Genomic DNA, 16,518 nt, shown 5'->3' with positions numbered 1-16,518 from the left:
TGACCATCCAGTAGATTTCAAGACGGCTGGATGATCTATCGCCAGTGAAGAACTACCAGGAACATCTCTTTTCTATCCATTATTTGTGTCGTCAAAGGCCCTACATATCTACTTCTGAAGATGGCATCTTCCGCAACATATCCGCGTCCCGACTTCTTCCGCAAGACTCTAAATTGGACGTCGCTCAACGAACCCTGGGACTTGATCTTTGATGATGCAGACTCAGGATTGTCAGAGCTATGGCAACATAAGGGGGTTCCGACTCAAGCAGGTGCACAGAAAAAACGCAAAATCAACGTTCCCTACGCATTTCAGGCGCCTGCATCCGGTATTGGCGTCCATGAAGCCCACGAAGTTCTGTGGTATGAGCGCATAATCAGTGACATTCGCACGACCGATGAATTAGCCAAAGGGAATCGTTTGATTATCCGGTTTGGTGCCGTGGATTATGAATGCTCTGTCTGGGTCGACGGCCAGTTCGTCGGGGGCCACCGTGGTGGCCATGTGCCTTTCGATTTGGACATTTCAGACGCCTTTCAAGACACGGACAGCAAGAAGAGGGCTCGTCTAACGATACGTGTTCGTGACTCTCCATATGACCTAACTCAGCCTCGCGGAAAGCAGTTCTGGGGCCCCGTGCCGGAGAGCATCTTTTATACACCAACTAGCGGAATCTGGCAGTCCGTCTGGCTCGAGAGTGTACCAGCAATGCGATTGGGGAGCAGCAGCGAAGGGACGATTCTCCGCTCAGATGATATCGAGCGTGGTGAGCTGCATTCGCGTGTTTCTGTAATTGGTCGACGAGCCGCTTCAAAATGCAGTGTTGAGATTGAAGCTCGTTTGGGAGGGCTACCCGTCAGCAAGGCGAGAGCTGAGCTCCCTAAAGACAAGGAATTTGTGAGCCTTAACGTTGACATGAAAGTACCGAATCCAGATGAATTACGGAGCAAACCACCGTTTAATATTGCTGGCTCCTGGCACGATCGGGTTGCTCTGTGGCAGCCAGGATACCCTATTCTCTATGATCTAACCCTGCGCCTTTACGATGCTGCTGGGAAGATCGTAGATGAAGTTCAGACCACAACTGGAATGCGCAGTCTATCCTGGAACACAGGCGATGGGACATTCCGAGTGAACAACAAGCCTTTCTTCCAAGTTTTGGTGTTGGACCAAGGCTACTGGCTCGAGACTGGCATGACGCCTCCTTCTCCAGAGGCACTGAAGGATGATATCATCATGTCGATGAACATGGGATTCAACGGATGCCGCAAGCATCAAAAGGTTGAAGACCCTATCTTCCTGTACTGGGCAGATCGACTGGGTTACCTGGTTTGGGGCGAGATCGCCAACGCCTACGAATTTAGTGACGACTATGTACAACGATTCAACAGCGAATGGATGGAAGTTGTGAAAAGAGACATCAATCATCCATCTATCGTCACTTGGACCCCTGTCAACGAGAGTTGGGCCTATACCTCGCTCAAAGACAACATCGAGCAACGCAATCACATCCGTTCTCTGTACTACATGACCAAGTATGTCTGATTTTTCGCCTAATAGGTAAATGGAAGTGACAGTGGTTTGGCTAATCGTAACAAACAGAACTCTTGATCCAAGCCGGCCAATCAATGATAACTGTGGCTGGGAGCATGTCATGACGGATTTGACCACTTACCATGACTACTCCGATTCTCCGCAGCTTGCTGAATCATGTTCCATGATGCAAGGTATTCTCAGCAAGAAGGGTGGTCATGATATGTTTGTTCCACCAATCCATTCCGGATCCATCCTTCTGGACGCTGGTGCACAGCACAGGCCGGGCGCACCTGTGATCTGTACGGAATGTGGTGGTGTCAACATTGCTCCAGCGAAGGATGCCTCGAAAGGTGACAGGGACTGGGGATATACTACTGCAGCTGATCCTAAGGACCTACTCAGCCGCCTTGAAAAGCTAATCATGGCAGTTGTCAGAGGCGGCCATTCGTGTGGTGTTGTATACACCCAGCTGTAAGTTTCGTTGGATTTCAAATCGTACGTGAATCAATCTGTGTCGGTACTAATACTTAACTAGGGCCGATATAGAACAGGAGGTCAATGGCTTGTATTCGAATGACCGCAGGGAGAAGGTCCCCGCAGCGGATGTGAAAACCATTATGGACTCTGCGAAGGCACACTATTATGAGAATGTGCTAGCTAAGTAATCCGTGACTGACCATGCTTTATTGAAATAGCTACTCTTTCAGCTGACGAGTTGACAGACATGACCGAGTCAAGAACTGGGCACGTAGACTGAGCTTCAAGAAATGAAGCCGGCCGTTCGGAGAGTCTTCGCCAAATTGAGTTTTTAATGCAATCGGATATCTGGCTATTTGACACATCAATCAAGTTGAGGAACTCAATTATTCTTTCGCAATCCATTTCCCCCGTAGAGCATCTCGCATGCCCAATTCTGCGGATCATCTACATCGCCCGTCCCAATATACATCGCCTGTTTCGGATACATGCACAATGGTCTCTGTCTAGCCACCTCATCCTGGAGCGTATCATTGTTCCATTTGGTTCCGATGATATACTCTGGTGCCTGGCCCCTTTCAACCCACGCCATCATGGCGAGGAGGACGTCATGTTCTGCGTCAGCAAATCCAGGTACGCTGCTGACGCCGGTTCCTAGTGCCCCTGCCTGATTTGCGCCTGCGAAGTACCAGGGCGCATTCATGGTAGATGAAGTGCCTGTGCAGTGTCTAAATGATGTTACTAATTGCTTGTGAATGGGGAACATAGAACGAAAGGACATAACATACTCTAGACCCGGGACCATGAAGTAGCGATAGAAGCCGTCCAGATCGATACCTCTCGGCTTCAGCGTTCTAAGGACATGGTTATAGTAGTACAAGCTACTACCAGCAGCGATAGCGCCATCCGAAAGACCGTGATAATGAAGGATCTTGCCACCCTTCTTTGAGAATGCTGAAAGATCGAATCCAGCAGTGGCATTGCCCGGGTTTAGCTTTTCAGATAGGGCAAGGACACTGGGGTTGAAATCTTGCCATGTCCAATTCGAGCCGAGTCCGAGCACATACTTGACATAGTCGGTGCCGAGAGTGGTTGGCTCGTCTGAACCAAGAAGCATGCCCCAGTTCCCTTCACTTCCAAGTTCCAGGTGTGGGAATACAAACGTCTGGTTCGCTTCAACCCAGTCCCCATACAGATGGTAGAGTGTATCAAGTTGAGGGCTAGTTAAACATCCACCAGCAGTGGTTCCTGGACAGAGTAGGGTCTCAGGGTCGAAATTGCAGCACCTTGGGTCGGAGATAATATTGTCGATCACACCATCTGAGCCATCGCATTGTCTCAATACCTCCGCGCCGATAATTGGAAATAGCTCCTGAGGAATATGATGGGGAGCATCTGTTGGTAAGTTATACATCCCAACTTTCATGTTCCAGAGCTGCAGATGCACAGTCCACCAAGCAGGGGCTCCTGCTACGATACCGTCAAAGTCATCGGGAAATATTTCGGCTTCCTTCAAGCCCTGCCTGCCACCGGTGGAACAACCTGTGTAGTAACTGAACGCAGGACCCTTCCCATAATACTTCTGGGTTAAATCTTTGGCTACGAGGACTGATCCATGTAACGCACGATAGGACCAGTCAACGAACGCTTCGGGATCGTTCTCGGCCCAGCTTGCGTCGAGTAATGTGCTGCTATGGCCAGTATCGGTGGAGATGGTTGCGAACCCATATTTCACACCGGCTCCCTGAAATATTATGAGATAAGAGACATAGAGGCATGAATAGATGTCGGGTCAATCTCTCACCATGTCTAACCAGTTGATGCCTCCGGCGAAGCCGCTATTCCCAACGGCCCTATAGTATGTCAGCCGAACAGAGATCAGAGTCTTAGTGGCAATCCATACTTACAAGAAACGGCCATTCCAGTCATCTGGAAGGAAAAGCCCAAAGCTATAAGACGAATTGCTGGTTGAGGGCACTTTCACTTCGAGGGCACAGAGGGCCGGGAGATTGGTAGGGGATGTCGGGAAGCCGATATCGCTCGAGGGAACTTCAAAAGTAGCATTATTCGCCAAGTATTTTGCTGAAGTCACACTGATCCCAGATCCAAGGTACTCCTGAAGTGAAGTCGGGTCGCAGGTAAATGCATTGATGGTGCCAATACCCAGTGCGAAACTGGACCAATTGAACGCTCTCATGACGGATTGCATTTATGCGAGGCTCGGAGCAGTCAGAAGTTACGCAGATGCACATAAGCTCAACTCCAGAGCTTACTACTAGAACAAAGCAGGAATTCAAGTAACATTATTAGAAAATAGTTGTTTATATACGCTCCGCTACAACTAAAGCATGGGGCCATGCGGGGTGCAGCAAATCTCTTACTGCCTCACTCTTGTAGTATGTGGGGCCATTCAAATATTCATGTCAGGATCTGAAGAAACCAAGACCACGAAGAGAAACGAAAAAGGCCTCAACGAGAATCAACAATGGTAATTAAGAGACTCCAAGGACTGAAAACCTCACTGGGTTGCGTTGGTGGCGAGGAGCGAGATGATGTCCAAAACAGGCCAGTTCAAATAGTTAAAGCACATGAATACCGAGCTTTCCACAAGACAATTCAACTACCACATATGCACCGTCTATATCTGAAGGGCCATCTTCGCCCCGGTATTGGCTGAGGGCCAGCATTCTCTTTTCCCATATCAACATAAACTCTTTCTGACATGGTTTGTGATCCTTACTGCGTCTTTCCTGCAAATGAGAGAGAATTGTGTCAAAGCGGGAGGAAACATGAAAAACGAACGTTGTTGATATTGGTCGCATCGAACGATGCGGCGTATTATATTGATGAAGAATGCTGGTATTTCTCCTGTTTTTCGCTTTTTGCGGATATACAGCGGAGACATTTCCCTGAAGGCGGACTTTCTTCTAGGCAAAGAAGGAAGTTTTCAATATGTAACTCTTCAACGGTAAATTTCTCGAGGTAAGGAGATATAATCTTAATTAGAAAGATCCCACCAGAAAAGAAGAGATTTTTAATGTTCAACATTTCGACAATAAGTGTCCTGGGCAAGGGGGTTTGTCGGAGCCTGCCTTCATGCAGGCCTCCCTCTTGACGGGTTTCTCCCACGCCTTTCTAGCTCCACCCACAGAGATAAATAGGCTGAGCCAGTTGCTAGAGAATATAAGCTCAGCGAGCTTCGCTCCAGAGGGTTTAATCGATTTACGCCTTGCGGTTGGGGTCTCCTATCCTGATCTATGCCTGCTAAGCTTAAACCAAGGAATGCAGAGGCACTACATTCGGATACCTCAGAACAAGAAGACAGGAGCACGATTTCAAGGCGAGAGAGGTAGAGGCTTGGCGTGGATATGGGATGGGATATAGTCATCTCAATAGAAACAAGGAGTAGTAACAAAGGCAGATGTACTACTTACGGCTTTTTTTTTTTTTTTTTTTTTTTTTTTTTTTTTTTTTTTTTTTTTTTTTTTTTCGAAAAAAAGAGAAGACCTAATTGAGGGTTAAGATCAGAATGAACAAAGGGTATCGAACGGGAATTAAAGCCGTCCCCAGCATCTTGCGAGAACCGGCGTCTATCCCTGCTCGTAGGCCTATATCATTAGGACGTTTCTGCTGTTATAATCGTAACCTCCGCGAGAGATAGAATAGAGAAGCCACTCTATATGCTTTCTTGCATCCAGATAAGATTCAATATTAGCTGGCTTTATATTCATGACTGATCTGGCCCTTGAAGAGATCTATAAGTCTGCGAGTGAAGCTGCTCAGGATGAGCGCGGAAGCAGGAGACTCAAATGCTGATGCGACAAGATACTCCGTGTTCAGCCCAGTCATTGCTGTGGCAGTGGCAGAGTACGAATCTACTACGGCAAGTATATCTCCATCGGTATACATGCTACTTTCGATGGCCGACCATGGAATAGCAGGGGCAGCAGTGTTCGAGGAGCCACTATTTTTATTAGCTTGAGTAATCCACAATATGAAGGATAGATACTTACGTTTAAAAAGAGCTGCTGAGGGGCTATGCGCTGTGGGCGGCACCCGTGCTGGGGCTACCATATGAACCGAACAAATACAACCGAGGACCGGACGATCTCCCTATCCGTGCCTTAATCACTGTATACCACAGCCAGGAATCATAAGTCAATTGCGCTTCATCGATTAACAGATTCTGGTCATGGTCGCCGAAGAACTTCTTTGCTGTGACCATACCAGTTAACCGGGTTAAAACCACAGTTGAGTATGGAATTCCACACTCCATTGACATCCCCTTCCGAGACTTTTGGGTGCAATGCATTAAGGAGCTCATTCGACCAGGTAGGCTGTGGAGGATAAAGCCTAACTTTCCCAGGTTCAACGAAAATGATCCTATGGGTGTCATAGAAGTGGTCTTTGAGAAGTATGGTGTTCGTTCTTTTTGGTTGCAGAACAGGCGAGGGCACAGTGGAGGCTGCACACTGGTTGGCCAGAGGCCACAACGGCGCAGAAGGGAGGGGACACTTAACCATCGTCATTCAGCCAGGCGCGTCAATTCAGTATGTCAATTTTCGTAACTTGTTTGGCTGCTGCTTCGCCTTCTATGACACGTTGCACCAGATCCAGGGCCTTTCGAATATCATCTGCTCGAATTTGAAGTCTTCCCAGATATCGACCTTTTTAGCACTGGGGATAGGGTAGGCCAAAAGATATGTAGAAAGCTTCATTTCGTATACATGCCGGGTACCCTTGAAAATTCCAGTCGTATAAAAGATGTTGGTATCGGGCTATTCGTCCGAAAGAATTGACTTGCTTCCTCTCATACATATTCAATGGCCCATAGCATCTGAGCGTCAAAAAGCAGTCTTGTTGGTTATCGACCACTCCTTCCAATATATATGTACTCTCGATACCCTCCGCCGAGAATCGCAACTGTCATATATGCATGTTGCCGGTTACCCGAAATCACGATATACCTAAGGAGAATTGAATTGACGGCAAAAGAATGAAAGAACCCGAAGAGCACTCCTTCCTCTTCTCCGTCACGCCTTTGACGAACCAGTGTCCTGCAGGAATCTCGCATGTATAACTGATGAACAGAGGCATCGGCAGAGCCAGGATAAGCACGAGGGGGCGGAAGAGTGCCTCGTGTCGGAAGCAGATACTCGAGTAACTCTCTGGATTATCAGAATCCGAGTTCGATTTCATGGACAAGATTCGATGCAGCTTACGGGTGGTCTTTGCAGAAGTTTTCTCGAATCATCCAACATAATATTTGAATGGCCATCTGCACCAGAGTGTGGTTAACATTGTTGGCGTAGTTACCGTCGGTGCAAACGCGAAATTGCAGGAACAAAATTACACATGCCCGAAGGCACAGCTTCAAGGCGTAACGCAGGACTAAACACGATGGCCGCTTCAGCCGTCAGTCACGCACTGCACGAAAGAAGAAGTAACTTACAAAAAGAAACCGAAAGAAGGCGATTCTTCCGCGGGAGGGAAAGGCCCAGGAGGCTGGGGCGGCGGACTCTACAACGGGAGAGGAGCCGCAGGTGAAGCTTTTGCCTCTGGTGATTTCCCATGAGGTAATATAGGGAAGATCTAAATTATGGATTTGTATATAGGAATGCGACTCGGAGAGGAATCCGAGCAAAAGGTGTAGCAGTTGGCCAGTTATCTGGGGCCCTTCCCAACATAAGTACTGGCGTATATCATCATCTCTCTACGAGAGATGATACCATTAGAGGGATGATTTAGCTCCTCTGGGATCATTGCAACTTGCCAACTCCAGAGAAGTGCAGATCCTTATAACGGCAAGCGAATCCCCGACTCCATCAATCGATGAGTGCGGTCATGCAAGGAATGAGCTTTTCATCATCACTAGATGGAGTAGATGTATATGTATTAATGCGTTCCCTCGCACTGCTAATAAGATCATGTCTCGATACCATATTGGCATTCTTGGAATAGAAAGGGATATATAGAGATGTTGAGAGGGTTGACTTGCAGATATTCTGGAGCTTATAATGGGTGGGATAGTTCTGAGAATTCACACAGTTCGGGAGGGGTAGAGTTGTAAATGAGCAGGTAGCAGTTCCATTCAATGGTGACTCATGTCGTTCACTTTTGCCTAGTTTCACAATTGCTAATCATCTCTAGTGAATGCTATATTCTAGTTAACGTTGACAAACAAGGCCGGATAGGAGGTATGAGACATAAGAAGATAGTTTATTTCTTGGCTGAACGACGAATTGAATAACAAATCCGCTGAAACACTACTTGATACAGGTTCCATTATGACTATGATGCTATATGCCTTCTTCCTGTTTCTCGAAACGCATCTGTTCGTAGATATGGGATCGGAAATAAGAGCTTCCCACTTTTCTATTGCGAGTGATAATACGCAGGAATGCTCCGACAAACTACTCCATCACTCTTGGAGCATTCACAAACCACCCTGTACGGGTGACAAGTTGTTGAAAATCTCGTCAAAGGAATCGCGCGTGACCTGCGCGCAGTCGAATCCGTAGATCAGTCTCTGGACATCAGCGTCCGCCCACTTGTCAGGGACAGGACCCTTTCCACCCTTCAATGCTGCGAATTGTTTGTCACGCTCCTCCTTGGCAGCTCCGTCGCCCAGATGAAGGGCCCTTCCGGAAGCAGCTGCCATCTCTACTAATGCCTCGGCCCGTCCTTTTCTGACCTGCTCGTAGACTCGAAGAGCCTTGTTTATGGATTCTGGAGACGTATCGGGCAACTTGGATAGTGCAACCGCAATCACTGCTGCGTCTTCAATTGCCTGAGCTGCTCCCTGCGCCAGATGGGGCAATGTCGGATGACAGGCATCGCCCACGAGTGCAGTGGTGCCGTGGACCCAGGTAGGTAGAGGCGAGTGAACACGCAGCTTCCACTCGCAAACCTCCCCTTCGGGAACCTTGTCAAGCATGCGCTTCACCATCGGGCAAAAATCGCCAAAAACATCCAGCATCGCTGATTTCGAGGCTCTTGTTGTGTATGTAGCAGAAGGTGCAGCCGCGAACCTGTCATCCGGCTGAGTCGTCGAGAGGTTGTAAATCGTCTTGTTCGACACAGGATAGGCAATAATGTGTCTCTTCGGGCCGATCCAGCGCACAACCCGGTCACTATCCATCAATTCAAGAAGCTCTGGGTCATCTTTCACCTCATCGCGGTGGATCATGATTCGATATGCGGCCTGGTTCGTGTCCTGGACTTCCGCATCCACATTGAGTAGTTTGAGCATCGCGACGCGTATCTTGCTCTTAATTCCGTCGCAAGCCAGGAGAACATCCGCTTCGACGGTATATGGCTCCCCATCTCGAGGCTTTGCTATAAATCTCGGCTTCGGGGAGAAGGACTCTATCTCTTCCACGCCCGTCGAGAAATGGAACTTGATACTCTCCTCACGCTTGCATCCCTCATATAGCGAACCGGCTAAGGACGCTCTGTGACCAACCATATGCGGGTAACCATAAGTCTTTTCGATATAGTCAAGTTCGACGTGTGCTAATTCTTGGTCATTGGCGCCCTCTGCAAATAGATTAGCAGGCATTCGCTCATCATATATAGAGGATCACATACGTCGGATACTTGTTTCGCGAATACTAGTGGCTTCTTTTGCGATAGGTTCCCAGACGCCAAGGTGGTCCAAGATGCGAGCCATATTAGGCGCCAGCTGGATTCCTGCGCCAACGAAACCCAGGTTGGATGCTGTTTCATAGACATTGATATTCTTAAAGCCCTCCTTTGCAAGGGCCAACGCAGACGTGAGGCCCCCCATGCCTTACCACCAGTTAGTTTCATTTGGTTCCATGATTGATATACTACGAAGAGGAAAGGTGGAGTTGCGGACATACCTGCGCCGATGATGCATATTCTAAGGTCCTTGTTGGATATATCCATTGCGATGGACCCCATTTCGATTGCTCAATGTTTTGTTAGGGGACAAGACAGGCAGATGAAATGTGTTAACTTATATACAATGCGTAAGAAGCAAACAGTAAGAACAGGAGGGGTATCGATTTAATTATGAACGTTTAAGACGTGACGAAACAAATAATCCCCGCATCGCGCTCCAGTCTGATGTCCCGGTAAAGCTCCCGGGAAAGAGATGGCATTGTTTTAGCCCGATCTCCCACACCGTGGCGATGGACAGAGAGCATCGTCTGCTGAGATGAACGATCCGTGGCGTGGGGAGCGCTGGATGCCGCAGTCCGATGACCGGAGTTCCCACATTTCTCCCCACAATCCGGCCTCGTGTGGGGAGGGACCCTTAAAGATTTATCCGACATCTACTAGAGTAGCCTATCTCTATCAGGATATATCTTTGGGGGGGAGCCTCTGAGAGTTGAGGACTTTTATAAGTGTAGATGGATCTATTTAGTCCCATAAAAAATCACATCCTTTTGGTAAGAGTCACTAACTCGGCCAGGAAGATCTAGAAGATCTAGAAGGATTAGAAGGATTAGAAGTACCTGGTATTCAATAATACTGCTTCGAAGTGCCTGTCGAGAAATCGTCTTTAAGAAATTCACGAATCATAAAGGACGGTCGGTTCTCGGTCATCGCTGCGGTATTTAACCCATGATTGGGGACTATGCGTCATGACTTCTTATTGACAGGAAGCTAGGCGATACGCTGAGGACTCAACTATCTAGGTTCTCAGACGACCGGATCGCCTCGCTGCCAATACTAGCCAGAACAGCCTGAGAATCGGACAGTGGGCAAAGAAAAGGCAATAGCGTGTCGGGCTGGAGAGAATCAAGGAAACAGATTATCGCGTGTCATAGATGGATGAATGGCAGGCAGATAGTCGGCAATAAAAGCGGCCAGAAAACGAGGCCCAGGGTGAGGGAAGCAGAAAAACGGTGCAATACTTGAGTCGTTTGCTTATCGTATACTACGAGAGGTCTAAACTTGGCTATAAAACTATAGGCCAAAGCCATCTTTTTTTTTTTTTTTTCCATAGCAAGCTTAGCGGTTCATTAGTATAGGATAGGATAAAGCTTCCAGCGGAAGCAGATTGCGGATATAAAGGCAGTCCTACGAGCAAGTAAATACTATCAAAATATGGCATGGCATATTTCCGATGCGAATAGTTTCGACCCCAAGATCTACGTCATTCTGTTTGCACTCTTTCATTTTCCTCTTACAGGCGTTGAAGGACTTGGTAGTAGTCTCTTTCTGCCAAACGGAAATAAGAAAGGAAATATATATATATTCAGGACCTTTAGGGACGTTGTGTGGATATGATTTCTTTGTATATTTCCATCTAATAAAGTGTCTACAATCTATAAGGTGCCATGACCCATTTCTTAAGACTTAACAACGCAGGATCATAGCTTCAAATCCCCGTGAAAGTTTCAATCATCTATCATTGGTGTTGCATTGAAAGTGAAGCTTAGCTCAGCTTACACCACAGGTCCAATCTAGTTAACCTAATCCACATTATGCATTCTTTTTCTTTTACATATCATCAACTATACATATGTACATAGGTAGTTAGATACACATTGAATCCATAATCCATCAAAATTATCGAACCTCTGTAACAAACTACCTTATTCCTAAGACATGCTTGAGATTTCAATTCCATTTCTATCAACGATGTAAAACCTATTTATCAGCACTGACATACTAGTTATTCGGCCTCCTTTCGAGGTCTGCGTAGACTCATACGCGGGGTGGATCACGTCAGGGACACCGGGTACAACATCATTTCCTTCCCCGCTCCAATCGCTGCAGTCGATTGCTTATCTATATTACTTATATTACTCTCAATGTATTTCGCGATGCATCTGGATCATTTGTCTTGCATGCTAGTAGATATGTCGACAATGTGGATCTGCGTCGCGCAATGGAGCTGGAGTGGTTGGGTTGGGATTTATAAGATATGGGATGGACGCATGAGGGAGCTCTTTCGGTGCGAGATCCTTTGGGGGTGTATATCGTATTCTATTTTGCTTGATATCGTTACGCAAAGGATTTACCAAAGAAGTTATCGTGTTATAAGTTGCAATGGGTCCTCGCTATAGAACTGTCGCCGTCATTGGGACTGGCCCTTCCGGCCTTTCTGCCGTTCGAGCTCTACACCAAGAAAAGATATTCGACACCATTCGCGTGTTTGAGCGAAGAGATCGTGTCGGAGGAACCTGGAACTATGATCCTGTTCCAGACGTATTCCCTTTTCCTGAGGATAATAGTACCAGCCAGAAGGCTAAAGATATCCCAGCTCGGTTCCCGCAGTTCACGCCAACTGCCGCGGAAGACACAACCGCCCGAACAGGTATCTATGAAGGCTTGGATAGCAATGTGGGCGCCAAAGTCATGGCATTCACTCACACGCCCCTACCGGAAACAAATTCTCCTCTGTCAATCGAACGATTCGGCAATTCAAATCCGACACGGCCCTTTCGCGTGGTAGCGCAGTGGCTTGAGGATCTGTTCCATGACTATCTGCATCTCGTATCGTTCAATACGACAGTCGAGAAGGTCGAAAAAGTCGGTGACAAATGGACCGTCACCCTTCGACGGACAGGACAGCTCCGTCACGGCCAGCCTCAGGACTATTGGTGGCAAGAGCACTTCGATGCCATTGTTGTCGCCAGTGGTCATTACAACATTCCCTTCATTCCCGACGTGCCTGGACTGAATGAGGCGTCCAAAGCCCATCCAACCCGCTTTGAACACTCCAAATCGTACCGTTCGCAGAATGACTATATCAATAAGAAAGTTGTTGTGGTTGGAGGCAATGTCTCGGCGGCTGACATTGTTTCAGAGATATACCATCTTGTTAAAGGCCCTCTATATCTCTCGCAACGCGGGAAGAACGAAGCGCTGCAGGCAGCATGGGATCTGCCAAATGTGGAAGTTAAACCTCAAATCAAGAATATCGAAACCACCCCAACGGGAATCAATGTCGAATTCGCGGACGGAAATAAAGCCGATAATGTCGATAAAGTCATTTTTGGGACCGGTTTCCGCGTGTCATATCCCTTCCTTACACCCGATCCTGTCACACCGAACAACCGTCTCGCAGGATTTTACCAACACATCTTCAAGGTCGGTGATCCATCATTGGCGATAGTCGGGCAGGTTCGTGCAGGAATTAGCTTCCGGGTCTATGAGTACCAAGCTGTTGCAGTGGCACGATACTTCGCAGGAAGAGGAAAGCCTCTTCCCAGTCTGCAGGAGCAGGATTTGTGGGAAGTGGAACGGGTGCAGTACAAAGGTCCTTCCACAAATTTTCACGAGATCAAGCCCGACTTCAAGGAATATTTTGATTTTTTGGTGAACCTGGCGGGCCCACCTGCACCCGAAAGTGATGCATATGAGTTACCACCGTGGGACGATAAATGGGCAGAGATAGCGTTTGGTGTCTTGCCGCTGAAAGAAAAGTATTGGAAGTCGGTTCGTGAAAGGTCATCGAAGCTAGGACAGCAAAGAGCGAAGCTATGAGACGTATCTTGCCCGAAGTCGCAACTTTGAATCCACTGTATAGAGGGCGAATGACGAGCAAGAAATATATACGATCAAACAGTCCCATCGTTAAAAGTTCGCTCGCTAGACAGTATATAAAAACAGTCCTTGACCCCGTAATAATCTCGCGCCAAAGATTCCAATGAAACCAGTAGCAACCAACAAGAAATACTGTAAAGGGATATCTTTATTTATTAGTAATACACGCAAAGGCTTATGAGGAGCTCTCTCGATGTGGTCTCCGTTTATGTGGCCGCGGTGGTAGCTCCCAGTACCTCTCTTCTTCTCTGGGAGGAGGAGGCATCTCTCCCCGACAGCGAGGATGTTCCCGGTCCTCATAAGTTCCGACCGGCCATATAGGAATGAAACAGACCTCATTAGGTGCGCAGCAATTGCACTCTTTCCATGTAGTCCACGAGAGATAAGAAACAAGGTCATTGATCGACTCGACAGCAGCTTTGCGGTCGTGCTCTTCAAGAGCGTAAAAGAGTGTTGAGCAAATCTTGTGTGACACATGATAGACAACTTCTCCGGCGAGCGTATTCCTTGGGGCCTTCTTTGGAATAAACTGGGTTGCGCATCTTTCGATCTCGGCAGTCGTGTTCCGGTAATCGAAATCAATGAATCCACGCAAGATGCGATCTAGCTCTCTATGCAGGAGTCTCGAGGTGGAGAGATCTTCCGAGACAAGATATTTCAGCTCGTTGGAATAACGTTGAACGATCATATCGACCACTCCCTGCCAGTCAAATGATTTTTCAGTAGGATCATGCTTCATCACGAGATCAACAAGGTCTTTCCTCATCGGCTCCAGCGACGTCGTTGATAGATTGGCTAACCGTGGCAAGTCACCACTCCGGAAGAGGTCGAGATCGTAAGAGAACGCCGTGACGAAATTGTCATAGTTGAGTCGCACACGGTGACCTCCTATTCCATGATATCGATCCGCTATGGCTTTGTAAAACCGGAACATATCCTCTGGCACATGAGGTAGCCCGAATCCCGGCGTGAACCTATCGGCACCGTATTTCTTCGCGCGAGTGATTCTGACCACTTCCAGATCCCGCTGGAAGTTGCACAGAATGATCTCAAAGCCGGATTCCATCCGGATGACTCCGTCGATACGGTCATCCCATCGCTCCTGCGCTAGCTTGCAAATGGCCTGAGCGCGAACGTATTCTAGGAAACCGGGCCCGCCGACCGTGTCATTGAGCAAGATCCGATCTTGCGTGTCGTAGACGCCCTTGTCAGACTTTGCAGCTGACATGCCATCGATATAGAGAAGACGCAGATCCTTAATCGCCGCATATGTGTGGAGCCAGCCCTGTTCCAAGTCCATGGGTGGAGGACGTTCATCTTCCTCGATCTGCCTCTCCTCCAACTCCGAATCTGATAAGACTGACTGTTCGTTAGAGAACAGTGGGTCTCTTTCCATAGGCATATCGCCTGGCTGTCCTGGAAAATGTGGTGGTTTAAACCCCTTGGGCCTTGGGCCTGCGAAGAGCATCGCATGCTCTGGCTCGAAGGCAAGCCACTCTGTGCCGTTGACTGGCTCCGGTTGATGGGTTCCATGATACAATTCCGTTCCCTCTGGAACCGTGGCCCAAAAGAAAGACATTCCATTGTGATTCAGCGAAGAACCCCATTGTCGCATGGAAGAGTGGATCGCATTGAAGATATGGTTGGCATATCTTAGCCTTTGCGACTGCGACGAGCCATATGAGTCTGGGGTCGGCGACAGCGCTCCTGCTATGGCCACCAGGAGCGCTAGATGGACCATCAAGCCCAGTAAGGACAGCATGGTTCTATGAAGGCATATGCTCTGAGACGCTGGACGGGACCATTTTGATATGGGACACGTTAGGACGAGATATCGAGAAACAAAGAAAGAACAGAAAATGAGAGAAAGAGAGGCGATAAGTATCGATTGGCGGGCCGATGCGGCGCGTCCGCCAAAAAAGGACATTGTAACACACGCTGACTAACAAAGACATCCACGCCGTTGGGCTTTTTTCCGAGGATCTGAGGTTACATCGTGTTGCTTAAGATCTTCAGCTAGTTATAAATCTGGTGGAGCCTTATCAGTGCATACTACTACATAGGTAGTGAGCTTTGCCTCGCGATTTAACCAGATTTGGTGTTCCACTAACTGCGCGTCTGGCTTCGTGGCACCTTCGTAAACCCTTACCCATCCAGGTAATCGGCGTTCAACTATGGCATGGCATAAGTAGTACTCTATATCGCATCAACAACACCATTGCGTTAGTATAGTACCCTCGTACAAATTGTCTGCATCTAGAAGATCCATGTCATCATGGAGAAACTACAAGATGCGTTACGCACGTTTGTACGTACTATGTACAGTACTTCCGTCAGTCACATATAGCCGGATCCAATTTGCTCTATTGAATTCTACAGAACTCATCCTGGTAGTCCCGTACTCAGGTGCTTCTATATATCAACATTGAATAGCCAGAGCACATGGAAATAAGGTGCGCGAAATTACCAAAATCCTCCACATCCTGATCCTAGGATAGATTACGGATCGATGCCGGATGTCGAATGCCACTCTGAGAACATCGCGACCAAGATCCAGATGATAAGAATCTACAGTATATCTTGATATCGACCCGTCAAGGTCAGGTCTTCTGCATACAACATAGTAGTGACCTCACTGAATATTACATCCCGGTAGCGTGAAGTCCGTAGCAGTCTATTTTCAAGCGAATTCGGGCGTCAAAGGATGAATCGGCAAACAGGCCAGAAATCTTTTATATAGAATAGCAGTAAGTGATACAGAGTAACTCAAGGCGGGTTAGACTCTCAAGTCGGGCCATAAGCTAAATCATAGTGAGACGTAGCACGGACCAAGGTAGCTTTATCTTAGCGGAAACTAACAGGACTCTCAATTTCTCGACGTCAACTGAAAGAGACATATCAGAATTTCAATCGATCAACTTCAGTTTCGCTGCTTCTCGCGCAACAACCCCACTCTGATTCTTCCTCACGAAGTCACGG

The 16,518-nt window shown here is 47.7% G+C and overlaps 5 protein-coding genes across 5 annotated transcripts; 2 read left to right on the top strand and 3 right to left on the bottom strand.

Annotated features, from left to right (window-relative positions):
* Positions 1–279: 279 nt before the first annotated feature.
* On the top strand, positions 280–2,197 carry C8Q69DRAFT_464474 (glycoside hydrolase superfamily). Its single transcript, XM_028630424.1, has 2 exons — positions 280–1,535; positions 1,603–2,197. Exons 1-2 carry the CDS (start codon positions 709–711, stop codon positions 2,009–2,011), a joined length of 1,236 nt encoding a protein of 411 aa, XP_028485872.1. The 5' UTR covers positions 280–708; the 3' UTR covers positions 2,012–2,197.
* C8Q69DRAFT_431441 (putative ferulic acid Esterase/Feruloyl esterase) lies at positions 2,176–4,210 on the bottom strand (the record flags this gene model as incomplete). The annotated part of the gene is made up of 5 exons (XM_028628489.1): positions 2,176–2,197; positions 2,259–2,741; positions 2,802–3,757; positions 3,818–3,866; positions 3,921–4,210. 4 exons carry the CDS (start codon positions 4,208–4,210, stop codon positions 2,396–2,398), a joined length of 1,641 nt encoding a protein of 546 aa, XP_028485871.1. The 3' UTR covers positions 2,176–2,197; positions 2,259–2,395.
* Positions 4,211–7,967: 3,757 nt separating this feature from the next.
* C8Q69DRAFT_416630 (putative monooxygenase) lies at positions 7,968–10,179 on the bottom strand. Its single transcript, XM_028628353.1, has 3 exons — positions 9,879–10,179; positions 9,604–9,804; positions 7,968–9,552 (listed from the first exon to the last, which is right to left on the bottom strand). The coding sequence occupies exons 1-3, from the start codon at positions 9,937–9,939 to the stop codon at positions 8,450–8,452; spliced, it is 1,365 nt and encodes a 454-aa protein (XP_028485870.1). The 5' UTR covers positions 9,940–10,179; the 3' UTR covers positions 7,968–8,449.
* A 1,860-nt stretch (positions 10,180–12,039) lies between these two features.
* On the top strand, positions 12,040–13,479 carry C8Q69DRAFT_506430 (putative dimethylaniline monooxygenase; the record flags this gene model as incomplete). Its single annotated transcript, XM_028632803.1, has 1 exon — positions 12,040–13,479. The coding sequence occupies one exon, from the start codon at positions 12,040–12,042 to the stop codon at positions 13,477–13,479; it is 1,440 nt and encodes a 479-aa protein (XP_028485869.1).
* Positions 13,480–13,714: 235 nt separating this feature from the next.
* Positions 13,715–15,692, bottom strand: C8Q69DRAFT_486247 (hypothetical protein; the record flags this gene model as incomplete). Its single annotated transcript, XM_028631889.1, has 2 exons — positions 13,715–15,267; positions 15,689–15,692. The coding sequence occupies 2 exons, from the start codon at positions 15,690–15,692 to the stop codon at positions 13,715–13,717; spliced, it is 1,557 nt and encodes a 518-aa protein (XP_028485868.1).
* Positions 15,693–16,518: the final 826 nt, after the last annotated feature.

This window comes from Paecilomyces variotii (assembly GCF_004022145.1).
Source record: "Paecilomyces variotii strain CBS 101075 chromosome Unknown C8Q69scaffold_4, whole genome shotgun sequence".
Classification (NCBI taxonomy): Eukaryota; Fungi; Ascomycota; class Eurotiomycetes; order Eurotiales; family Thermoascaceae; genus Paecilomyces; species Paecilomyces variotii.
This window is presented reverse-complemented; position numbering and strand designations above follow the sequence as displayed.

Excerpts from the sequence above, each read along its gene's own strand:
- C8Q69DRAFT_464474 (XM_028630424.1), top strand. The coding sequence starts at position 709 with ATGCGATTGGGGAGCAGCAGCGAAGGGACGATTCTCCGCTCAGATGAT. Across the intron at positions 1,536-1,602 it reads TCTCTGTACTACATGACCAA|AACTCTTGATCCAAGCCGGC; the intron begins GTATGTCTGATT and ends CGTAACAAACAG.
- C8Q69DRAFT_416630 (XM_028628353.1), bottom strand. The coding sequence starts at position 9,939 with ATGGGGTCCATCGCAATGGATATATCCAACAAGGACCTTAGAATATGC. Across the intron at positions 9,805-9,878 it reads AATATGCATCATCGGCGCAG|GCATGGGGGGCCTCACGTCT; the intron begins GTATGTCCGCAA and ends ACTGGTGGTAAG. Across the intron at positions 9,553-9,603 it reads TCGCGAAACAAGTATCCGAC|AGGGCGCCAATGACCAAGAA; the intron begins GTATGTGATCCT and ends ATCTATTTGCAG.